At 47.8% G+C, this 12330-nt stretch overlaps 1 protein-coding gene across 3 annotated transcripts in view; it reads right to left on the bottom strand.

Moving 5' to 3' along the window:
* The window catches only part of ITPKB (inositol-trisphosphate 3-kinase B), a 122772-nt gene extending 113839 nt beyond the window's left edge, over positions 1 to 8933 (bottom strand). Inside the window, exons 1-3 of one of the 3 annotated variants that reach the window (XM_030557379.1) lie at positions 8599 to 8933; positions 4755 to 6138; positions 4099 to 4709 (exon numbers count right to left, since the gene is read on the bottom strand). In XM_030557379.1, the coding sequence (XP_030413239.1) occupies positions 4099 to 4709; positions 4755 to 5964 (1821 nt within the window). In that variant the 5' untranslated portion in view covers positions 5965 to 6138; positions 8599 to 8933. Of the gene's footprint in view, positions 1 to 4098; positions 6139 to 8598 lie in introns of all 3 variants that reach the window. The other 2 variants (XM_030557380.1, XM_030557378.1) reach the window with 2 other exon arrangements.
* Between the last annotated feature and the right edge of the window lie 3397 nt (positions 8934 to 12330).

Here is a 12330-nt window from a genome sequence, read left to right as displayed (position 1 = left end):
GCAGCTGCATTGTCTCCAGTGGGAGTTGAATGGGCACAGCTGCTGGGACAGTAAGCCCCTCTCCTCATCTCCTAAGCAAAGAGCCTGTGTGACAAAAGAAAGGAATCTTTTCCATTATGTAAAGCACTGACACGTCTATGGGGTGGCTGCTAGATAAACCCAGACTGGAATAGCAGCTGGCTTGTAGGATATGTGGACCCACTGGGCACACTCCCTCGCCTTCCCCAGCCAGCCCACAACCACACTGCGAGCCCAGAGGCTCTGTGGAGCACTACTCTGCGGCACACTGGTTTGCAGATTCCCCTGGACAGGCTCTTCCTCCTACATTGCTTAAGAAGTGCAATACCTCTGCTGCCTTTTGAGCCTTGCAAGCTTGCACAAACGGGGTTGGGGTTTCCCCCAAGCAACTATCTGCAGCCCAGTAAAAACCATGGCGCCAGAAACCCGCACACAGTTTATGCTTTATTTAAACCTTGGGAGGGATTACTATAAAAAATTGTCTAATTTACTTATTGTCGTTTCACTGAGAATCACTATCACACTCCTTTATAATATCTTCTATGTCAATCTTCTCTAACACCATTCATTCTGCAGGGCCCCAATGCATTTTACAGACAGGCAGTTTACCAAGTAGACAGGAACAGGAGCGGTAGGTCTCTCCTCATCAGTTGGGGGCAGGGGGAGAGATCTGTGGAGGTACCTAGCTATAGAGTTACATAGAAAACATCATTTCTAAATGTATCTTGTCTCAAAAGGAGGTGACTAACCCATCCACATTCTTCATGCTAAACAACTTAATGTTCCCAATCGTTCGTGGGATTAATGTCTGATTAGCCGACCTGATAGCGGGGATTGCAAAATACACATAGACAGCAACATATCTGCAAAATTAACGCAGGATGAGTTCTGAAGTCCAGCTGAAGGAAGTTGCCTGCCCTACCATACAAAGAACCCAAAGAGGAACTACAATAGACAGCCGGACATCCCAGATAGCTTTTCTAGCCACATAGCCTCCAGAAAGGAAGAGCAGCAGTGAGCCTGTTGTTTACTGAATCTGTAAACACCCAGCATGAAGCTTACAACCCCAAACATACCTCCACTGAGAACCACTTTCCTGTTGCTCATTGCTACCTCCTTTTCAGGTGCCGTAACCTTTCCCACCCACACAAATATCACTAATTGCAGATGCACATACTCAGGCCCAGATGGTATAATTCAGCACAACACCACTGAGCTCAACTGATTTACATCAACTGAGGATTTGGCCACCAGGGTTTATCTTGTAAGAAAATGTTAGTATGATCCGTAGTCGCAATTCCTTATGCAAGTTCCTTCACAGTATATTTCATTTCCAGATGGTTACGCTTTGTCAAATGGAAATTGGTAAACCCATGAAAACAAATGTGTGTATAACCGGAGACCATTCAAGTAGCCCCCTTCTGTTTTCATTATGGATTCTGAAATGTTCACAGTGAGAACATGGAGTTAGGGTTTGGGCATGTTTTGTTATTTAAGTAAATCAAGAATCTGCAGAAAACAACACTGGATTACCAGGCATTTGCTCACAATCCTGGTGAGATGTTCACTATAAACTGCAAAGCAGGGGATCAACCCCACAGTGGAACTGCATGTTATAGTAGAGAATCCCCACAGAGGCTGCAACCCAGCAAGTATTATCGGGATTATCCAAGCAAAAAGAAATACTGGCTAACCTTCCCCAGATTTTTGGGAGACACTTTGGACTAGATTCTGGTCTCACTTAGATTGGAGTAATCCCACTGAAGTCAATGGAGTTACTCTGGTATTCCACCAGATTTAGATCAGAATCTGGCCCTTTGATAATACAAATTAAGCATACCTATGCTAGCAAACTCACTGCTAGACAACTGGGCCTGACCAAAGTTACTGAAGTTAATAGGGGTCTTTCCATTGACTTCAAAGAGCTTTGAATCATGCCCATTGTCAGCAGTGGGTCCTGCTGAAACAGGTTAGGAAACCCCTTGTCCACAAAAAGGATGAAACAAAGCTTTCTTTGACACTTTTGCACAGAAATCCGTTTTGAGACTCAAGGAAGCTGGTTTTGTCCCGTCCACACTAGCACTCAACTGTCTGCAGCATAGGTTCAGCAGGGTTTATTGTTGATAACAGTTGTCAGTGATGGACAACGATTACTAAAGCTAACATACACAGAACAAAAATTTGTCAGCTAGAGGAATATCACAAAACAAAGAGCCCAGAGAGTGACTCATAGGATCTAAATATGTCAAACTATTTGAAAACATTAAGAGCTACAGCATTCATTACTTTGCCAACAGTATTTCTGCCCAGCTGCTTCTCTGTCCTCCGCAGAATTGGGCCTGGATCCTTACTATGGGAAGAAAAAGGCAGCCAAAAAAAGGTGGTTTTCATTTATGTCTCAGCCTGATAGTTGTTCACAAACCGCACAGCATCCTTTCTTCAGGGGCTTGATCCTCTATTCAGTTTATGTTCTACTGTACTCATACCACTGCCATCAACAGGAGTTTCACTGCCATGTGCCTAAGGCTGTTTAAACATAATGGATCGAATCATGAGGGAGGCTCCAGATTTCCCATTAGAGAGCCCTCAGATCTCCCATTAGAGTTAATGAGAGTTGTGGGTGCTTTCAGGATTTGACAGTTTAAAGGCTTTGGTCCTATATGTTAAAGCAATTAGTGGATCAAGCCCCAGCTACATTAAAGACAGAATTTCGATCTCTGAAACACTGTGACATTGCTCCTCTAGGACAATTCGCCTCACAAAGCTCAGGATGAAGCATTTGAGAGTGAAGGAAAAAGCGTGCTTTGTCCAGAGGATCCAGCCAAGGAACAATCTTTCAGAGGAGATCAGGTGAATCCAGAATCTGACCATCTTTAGGAAATGCTGCAAAACCTTCCTCTTTGAAAAGGTCTTTCCACCATCGCAAGAATGACACTCATAACACTGGCACCTCCCCTTTGTCCAAAAAACCCCAAGCAATCCCAAACCAACCTACCAACTAAACCCCAAAATAAACCAACCTTAAATAAACATATAAATAAAAATAAATTAATAACAAATGTTAGATGCTACTGTGAGCAAAGTTTTTACTCCAAAAATGGAGAAGTGCCAGAGTCCATGAAATGTACTAGGGATTTCATTATTGCTATTCACTTTATGTGAAAGGTATGCAAATGCCACAGCGGTGGGCAGCAGTATAGATAGATAAAAAAGAAAGAAAGAAAGAATTCGGAAGAGGAAATGTGCAAGCGAATCAGGGGAAACTCCTCAGACGCCATTGAAGTTATACTAGTGTAAAACTGGTGCCAGTGAAAAGAAAAAGAACCACACCATAGTCTGAAGTTAAAAGAATAATAAATAGTTCTAGGTAAATTCTCTGCAACCAGGCTTGCAGTCCTTGGTTAGGAGTTTTGCCTAAGTACTACAAGACTGGGCATTCCAATGGGTTTTGCAAGCTCTCTCCTAAAAGCAGGTGATGACCATCAACACACTGTTATCTGTGTGTGTGTGTGTGTGAGAGAGAGAGAGAGAGAGGGAGGGAGAGAGAGAGAGAAAGTTTCTCTTAAACGACTGCAATCATCTTCTAAACACCTACCAATCATATGATCTTAGCCAGGTCAGAAAAAGTTTGACTCTGGCTTTGTCTTTCAACAGGGCTTAATAAGCACACAGGCTTTGTGGTTAATGATGATGGCTAATGAGGCAGCACCCCAGTTGAAATAAAGAAGGGCAACTGGCAGGTCTTCTACTATAATTGCCAGGGTGATGATGCATCAGAAGAGTGGTTCCCAAAGGATCTGGGGCAACAGTACCCATTTAGCAGACCTCAGCTACCCCAGTCTGTGGATCCTGCCTGTAATTTACCTGCCTGCAGCCTAACGCAGATGAGCATGGTGAGCAACCAAGTTCCAGGATGGGGGAGTTAGGATGCAGGAGAAGCCAGTGGGTGGGTTACAGTTAGGGAGACTGGTCCCCGGCCCAGCATTAACAGAAGAAGCCATGGTGAAGTCTGGGGCACCAGCACTAGAGCCAACACTGGGGGCCACAACCCCAGGGGAAGCTGCATTGGGCAGGACTTACCACTCTGGGTTTGTGCTGGTCCAGGGTCTGCAGGAAGGGCTGGGCTTGATCCAAAGTGCGCTCGGGGTCACTGGAGATGTCCTCCTCAGACTCTTCCCAGGATGAGGAGAAGCCAGTGGAAGAAGCGGAAGAGGAAGACAGCTTCCTGATGGGCATGTTCACTCGGGGGCTCTCCCCGGCCTCTTCCTCCTGACCCCCTAGGTCAGTAATGATGACAGCGGGGATGCTGCTCCCACAGCAGCCCTCCCCCGGGGGTTTCCCCTTTTGTTCTGTGAGTGCTGCCGTCACCAGCAGCTGACGGTCTCCAAGGTGGTCCTGCTGCAGCCGGGCACAGGCTTGATCCACTGCTCCCAAGGAGCTCCCAGGCACTGGGCACAGCTCCTCCACAGAGCCAGCCCAGGCCAGTGGACTCCCAAGCTCCCCCCAGCAGCCAGTCCGGGGGGGACAATGCTGCTCTTCACCCCTCCCTTGTTCCGGGGCAGCTGAAGAGTCCGAGCCTCGCAATCCGCAGTTCTCGCTCCCCTCTTCTGTTGATGCGGAACCCTGAGTTTCTAGGGCTACCCTGCCCCGATCCATGATCCCCGAGCCCTGCACGCTGTGGGTCCCCTCTCCTCGCTCCATCACCCCAGAATCCTGCACGCTATGGGTTCCCTCACCTCGCTCCATCACCCCAGAGCCCTGCACGCTGTGGGTTCCCTCACCTCGCTCCATCACCCCAGAGCCCTGCACGCTGTGGGTTCCCTCACCTCGCTCCATCACCCCAGAGCCCTGCACGCTATGGGTCCCCTCTCCTCGCTCCATCACCCCAGAGCCCTGCACGCTATGGGTCCCCTCTCCTCGCTCCATCACCCCAGAATCCTGCACGCTATGGGTTCCCTCACCTCGCTCCATCACCCCTGAGCTCCGCACTCCACTGGACTCGCTCCTCCGCTCCATCACTTCCGAGCCCTGCGCTGGGTGAACCCACTCCCTGCTCTCCATCACTCCTGATTTCCGCGCTCCACTGCTCCCCCTCTCCATCACTTCTGAGTTCTGAGCCCTGGGGGACCCGCTCCACTTCGCCGTCTCCTCCGGTCCCTCCTGTTCGCAGGACCCGCTGCTCTTTTCCATCTCCTTCGTTCCCAGCTCTCTGGGCATCCCACCGCCCCTCTTCATCTCCTCTGTACAACGCGCTCCGAGAGTGCTGCTCCCCCTCTCCATCTCCCCGGCAATCTGCGCTTCACAGTGCCCACCTCCCCTCTGCGTCTCCCCGGAAACCTGCGCCCCGGGGGACTCACGCCTCCTCCCTGTCTCTCCTGGATCCTGTGCTATCCCCCTCTGCGCCGCCGGCCAGGGAAAGGGGCTTGTCCGGACCTTCTCCTCCTCCTTCCTGGGCGCTTCCCGTGGGTCTCCGCCGGGGGGCCGGCTGCGGCGGGGCGGGATGGGGGTCGGCGATCTCCTGCCCAGCCGCGGGCTCTTGAGGTGTGGGGTGGCGGAGCTGCTCGCCTGGATGTGCGCCTCGAAGAGCCCCACTTTCTGGTTCACCTGCACGTTCTGCAGCTCCCAGTGGCGGGGCCGCGACGGCTCTTCCCTTCCCAGCCAGCTCGGGCTGCTGGGCCGCCTGCTGCCCCCGGGAGTCCTGGCGCTCCCCAGCTCCTCTGGCGGCGGCTGCTCCCCCGGGGGAAAGAGGAAGGTCGAGCTCCTCCGGGGGCAGCCGGGGCTCCCGGCGCCCGGGCTGAGCGTGGGGCAGCAGGCGCCGTGCGGCTCCGGGACCTGCAGCACCTGCCCCCGGGGAGGAGGCGTCTTGCTCCGGCTACCGCCGCTCTTCACCTCGTTGCTGCTATTCATCATCACCAGGCTATTGAGCGCATAGCAGTACACAGCCATAGTACTGAGCCCGGGCGCTCGCGGGGCAAGCCTCCTCCTCCTCCTCCTCCTGGGTCAGCCTCTCCGGGGCAGCCGGGGTCCTCCCTGGGCCGGGGGCAGCACCATCGCCTGGGAAGCCGCAGGGGGGCGGAGGAACTGGTCTGGCCCTTGCCCAAAGCTCCATAAACAAATCAGCTGAGGAGAGGAGAGAGAGAGAGAGACATGAGCCTGGAGCCAGGAGCAACAGCGCTATGGGCATGGGGCAAGGCACAGAGGCTGCAGACTCGGCCCATGAGCAAAGGGTGAGTGTCTATGGTTTGCTTTGTTGTGGCCCTCCGTGTGCTAAGAGTCGCTTATATACATGTATATCTACTGCTTCTCCGTGTGTGTTCGCCTCGGGGCCTGAATCTACTTACTGTGTATGTGTCTCACTGTATCTGAGTGTATCTCCACGTGTATGTCTATTTACTCTGTCCGTGTGCAGATCTGTAGCTTTGTGTATGTTCGGTGTGTCTCTGCAAGACATGGAATAGGCCAGATATACTTATGGCTACTACTCAGGTGCGTATTTGTATGTCTCTTCATCTGATTACATCTCTTCATGTCTACTTCATTGTTTGGAGCAGTTTCTGGCTGGCTCTGTATAACTTCTGCCTGTGTATTTCTACTGCCTTGTGCATGTGTTATCTGCACTTGTGTGTGCGTGTGCTACATCTATTCGCATTAGCTGATCAAAATTCTTCTGTCAAAACTGATGTTCAGTGGAAAACTGGGACTTCAGCTAAACAAAATCTTTCACAAAAAAGTGTCTGCCTTCTGTGGCAAAATGCAACTTTTTGTTAAAAACGCACACTTCTTGTAGTTCAGCTGCCTCATGGCTCCTATCTTCTCTATAGGCCCGCTCTCCAGCCACACTATATCTCTCAGGATGGACTCTCAGCAAGCGGGCAAACTATTGTGTCTCATGAGAGGTGTAGCCTGGCCAAGGAGCCCAGCCTATAGAAGAGAATGAGGGCGTGAAACACTCAAACTAGAACTCCCATAGAGCAACACAACAGAATTTCTAAATAACAGTTTTCAAGTGTTGACTAAAAGATTTTGGCTGAAATATGCGCTAAGTACTGGTGTGGCTTTGTCTGTGCTGTGGGTATGTGTGTATATGTCTGTCCTCCTATGACAGGAAGATCAAATTAGATTCTGCTTCGAGAATGTTTCTTTTAAGTGTGGATAGGTCTATGCCTTTGTGTGGCTTTGTTTATTATGGATCCATGTGTCTGCTGTTCGTTCTGTCTGTGTGTGTGCATCTGTATGGCTTTGTGCAGCTCCACGTATGTTAGATCTAGATGTGTTTACCCTAAGTCTGTCCACGCTGTGTGTATAAGAGCGTGTATGCATCTCTTGAGTTAGTCTTACCTATACTCTTGGACATGTCTAGCTTGTGTTCCCTGTATAGACATCTGTATGGGTGTATGCTGCAGCTCTGTGTGCTTTTGTGTGTCTGTGATTCTTCCTGTGTGGGTAACCCTCTGTCCATGTGTCTTCATCTGTTTATATTAGCTCGGTGTGTCTCTTTGTACGTGTATGTATGTATGTATGTATGTATGTATGTATGTATGTATGTATGTATGTATGTATGTATAACTAGAATTACAGCCTTCTTTTCACGTTGGAGCATTTGAATTCTATGTATGAAAAATATGCATGAGTGTGTTGTGTGTATGTGTAAATGTTTATTTATATGCACGTGTGCGTACACAAGCTGTAGATGTGTCTTTGAATGGACCTGTGTGCAACTGTATGCTTGTGTATTTCTGTGTGTCCTTGTGAGTCTATATGCTAAATGTTTTTGTATTGTTTTGTCTTTGTATTAATATTAATTAAAAGGCATCAGTTCGCTCCGGGGTATAATTTGCAGCGGTGTGCATGTACATCGGGGTGTCCTGGCTATTAGCTCGGTGCCTATGCATCTCTAGAAGTACAGCCTGCTGCTCACACCGGGTCATGTTGTGAGAGTGTGGAAACGGGTGAGCGTCTGGGTGCGAAGATGTGGGGGAGGGGGGTGTACATGCCCATCTCTATCGGAGCGTTCAGGAGAAATACATCTGAACGCGCCTATCCTGCTGTATACTGGGAGAGCCTTTCATGCTTAACTCCTGTCCGGAGATGCCCTGCAAGGCGGACGGCTGAGCAGTTTTGCTGACAGCTTTGCTTTCCCCTCCCTGCAGAGAGCTCCTGAGCGCACACAAGCCTATTGGTATTTTTCTTGTACATATTTGCAGAACGACCAGTTCACACGTTTCACAAAAAATGAGCTAACTGCATTTTGCCACCACAATAATCTTTTCAAACATGCATTTGCTGCTACCGTTCAGCTCGCCCGAAAAGGCAGCTATTTTGCTCCTGCCTGCAACATAATGCACTGGCTAATGCCGGGGAGTGAAAATACGACAGTTACTCATTAAAGAGTGGAGAAGAAGGCTTGAAATGGCATTTGCAGGGAGGCACGTTTGAGAAACATTGTGGAACTTGTGCAATTTATTTTTTTCCCCATGGTCCAACCCTCCTGCCTTGCCGTTCTTCCCAAATAAAGAGAGATCCGCTTAATCGAGAGAAAGCCAAGGGGGGGGGGGGAATCGAAAAACAGTCCAGCCTTACCTGGTATATCAGGGACTCATGCAGACTTCATAGTCCTGTTAGTTCACAACCCCTTGAAACACCCGCAGGAACTGAGACACGCACAAAATGCTCCAGAAATCATTTCCTCATCCAGATCAGGATTTTAAACTGTAGCCGTCTATATTATATACGAGAGGTTTTTAAAAATGGGCTAGTTTCTTTTTGTGTTGAATCGTGGGGCTTGCCGTCACCGATTGGTTATGTTGCTAACTGATTCTCCTTTCCCCGCCAACCGCGCGAGCAGCCTTGTCACTTTCAGCTTTGCAGTTTCTTGAATGTTTGTTCAATGTGCGATTAAAGGCGAGCGAGCTAGGGAGGGGCGGGGGGTAGGAAGGCAGGAAGGAAGTTGTGAGCCTGTCTGGGGTTGAACTCAGCGGAACAAGTTTCTTTCTCTCTCTTTTTTTTTTGTGTGTGTGTGTGTCTGTGTGTGTGTGTGTGTCTTTCCTTTCTATTGCTTGGCAGGACCGCTGGAGGGAAACACTAAAAAAAAAGTTTCCATTGTTAACTAGCAAAAAAAAAAAAAAAGTTTCTTCTTCTGTGGGTTAAAGATACACGATCCATTTTCCAACCTCAGCTTGATCTTACTATGTATATCACTTGCTGCACTATTTTAAACCCTCAGCTTCAGTTCTTTTTCACAGAGAAGATCCTAGGTCATTGCCTAACCCACACATGGGCTGCTATTTGCATCTAGTACACAGGCTTCCAAGGCTCATGAGGCAGTCCTAGGATAGGTACCAGAAATAGTCATATTGTAAGAAGCTTCAAAACAAGGTGGGTTCAAATTAATTCTCTAGCCTAAGTAGCATATTTTATAACCTTAGCTTTCAGGATTCTAATGCCAGTACTTGGAGGGTTAAATGCACCTCTGTGCAGAGGGCCTGCCCGTGGCCAGTGTGTTTAAGGCTATTTTAGTCCCACCTACATCCTGTTTTGAAGCCTTAAGTGGTGCCTAGGCTTGTCTTGTGCTGTCCTTGTGCCCAGGGGTGCATTTCTCCCAAAGTGAGGACATGACTTGGACTAAATTCTCCCCTCCCCTGCCCTGCCCCTTGTTGGTTATTTGCATCCGTACAAAGAGGGTGCAAACAGTTACCTTTCCAATGGGGTAGTATTTTACTACCTACTTTGCCCTGGTGGAAATAACTAAAGATGCAGGGCTATGGAGAATCGGGATCCTTAGGGTAGATCCTCCGCTGATATAAACTGTCATAGCTCTGTAGTAACTTCACTTAGCTTAGGATCTGCCCCCTGTATTTCTGTAGGATAGCATCTTAAATGTGGGTCTAGAAGGAAGGCTGTCCTTCCTGATGGGAGATATGTGATACAGGTATCCCACACTCAGCTCCTGCAGGGCTTATGCACAACTCCCATTTGGCAGCAAGAACAGGCTCTTGGCTATGAAAAGGGGCGATATTTAAAATCAAGATACCTAATTTCAATATAAAATCCATAGTGGAGGCAAGGCACTGCAGTTTTTACCCTTGTGTAGCTAAGATAATGTTGGCTGGTGGTTATAGGGTTGACCTCAACTAGCTACACTGAGGTAAAAACAACCCATGACTTGTCTCTGCTAGGATTTCATACTGAGATAGCTATTTCAATGTAAAACCATACCTCTTTTTTGCAGTAAAGACATAGCCTCTGGAGTGAACAGGGGGCAGAAAGTTCTCTGAACCTGCAGAAGGAGGTGTGGATTGCCAATCTCACAGACACACAGATAGACAGAGCGAGCACATTTTTGTTTTTCTATTCCAAGAAATCTTATTTAGCTCTCTGTGCAGGAAAAGAGAGTATTAGACTCTTTCCACAAAAAGAGCAACTTTTTCTGCAGCGTCTGAGCCGAGGCGGCTCTATGTGTTTTGTCACCCCAAGCACGGCAGGCAGGCAGCTTTCAGCTACGTGCCTGCAAGAGGTCTGCTGGTAACACAAATTCAGCGGTGTGCCTGCGGGAGATCTGCTGGTAACACAGATTCAGCGGTGTGCCTGCGGGACGTCTGCTGGTAACACAGATTCAGTGGTGCGCCTGCAGGAGGTCCACCGGTCCCTCGCCTTCGGCATCCCCACCACCAAATTGCCACCGAAACCACAGAATCAGCGGACCTCCCGCAGGCATGCCACCGAAGGCCGCCTGACTGCCGCCCTCACGGCGACTGGCAGGCCACCCCCCGCGCTGATGCTTGGAGCTGCCCCTGATCTGAGCTCAGAGGGGCCTAGTCTTTCAAGGACTTAAGCATGTGGGTAATCTTACTCACATAAGCAGATACACTGAGTTCAATGTGAGTAGAGTTTGCAGGATTTAACTCCCAGTCTATGCCGTGTGTGTGTGTGTGTGTGTGTGTGAATCTGATGTATTCTGCAATGGCATGTTCACATGTGTGTTGATATGTATCCATATAGCTGTGTGTGCATATTTTAGACTACTACTTAGGGCTTATTTAGACTAAGGATTTTGCACAAGTTTAACCATATTAGTGTACCTACACTAGTAGAAAGCTCTAATGCAGACCCACTGCTCTGGTGCAAAATGCAACTTGCCTCTGTGTGACCTACCCCAGGGTAAGTGACTAGGGTAAGTCACATGAGTGCAAGCCCCATCTTACACCCGTGCAGCACATCTACACTGCAAGTTTGCATTAGTGCAGCTACATTTATACAAAAATCCCCAATGTAGACAGCCTAAGAGTACTGTAATATTATTTTAGAGTGAGAAAATCTGACCTCCACATCTAAATTTCTTCTGCGTACATTACATACATCACTCTTTTAATCATACAGGGAGTGGTTTATAAAAATTGAAAGAAAAGGAAAAAGTCTCTTAGAAAAAAAATAACTTTTTGTGATGTTTAGATAAGGCAAGGAAATTATAGTTTCCAGCACTGGAACCACATAGTGGCGATCGTTATATAATGGAGAGCAGATAAAGTTCAGTGCACTAGTTTTCCCCTCAAGTAATCTGCAGAAGATAGGCCTATGCTGTACATCAGTTAGACTAAGTGGCAATCACAAATCTAACCAGGTCACAAAGGTAGACTATTGGTCCTATGGAGTCATATTCTTGCTATGTAAAAACATGAAGGAGTGGGGAAATGATATTTCTTTCATAAGATAATCAGCTCTGTTATTATTATTTTATTATTTTTTGTTTATTATTTTATTACTGTAATACATGGGAGCCCCAGTCATGGACCAGAACCCCACAAACACAGACTAAAAAGACATTCTCTGTTCTAAAGAGCTTACAATCTAAATGCCTGTATAGTAAAAGTAAAATTCTTAAAAAACCACAAAAGGCCTAAGTCAGTGGCAAACCTACCATTGACTTCAGTGGAAGTAGGACCGGGGTCCAAATCCTTCACATCTAAGTTTATACCCACTGCTTCCAAATACAATCATTGTACCGCAGGGGAGACACTGAATGGACTGAGAGGATAATAAACAAGCACCTGAACCTACAAACCGTTACTCATGAAAAAAGTCCTTACTCACATGGAACATTGCCATTGAAATTAACAGAACTACTCACCTGAAGAAAGGTTTGCAGACCCCAACCTATATATTTGGGAAGCAAAGTGGAGAAAAATAATGAAAGCAGGCCATAGAGCAGAAGGTGTGTAAAAGACTCCCACTGACAGAGGATGGAAATATTTTAGGAAGAGAAACTTCATGATTCTCGAAGGTAATGATATTGTAGTATTTTGTATGTACAGTGCA

The sequence above is a fragment of the Gopherus evgoodei genome, chromosome 3 (genome assembly GCF_007399415.2).
Source record: "Gopherus evgoodei ecotype Sinaloan lineage chromosome 3, rGopEvg1_v1.p, whole genome shotgun sequence".
NCBI lineage: Eukaryota > Metazoa > Chordata > Testudines > Testudinidae > Gopherus > Gopherus evgoodei.
This window is presented reverse-complemented; position numbering and strand designations above follow the sequence as displayed.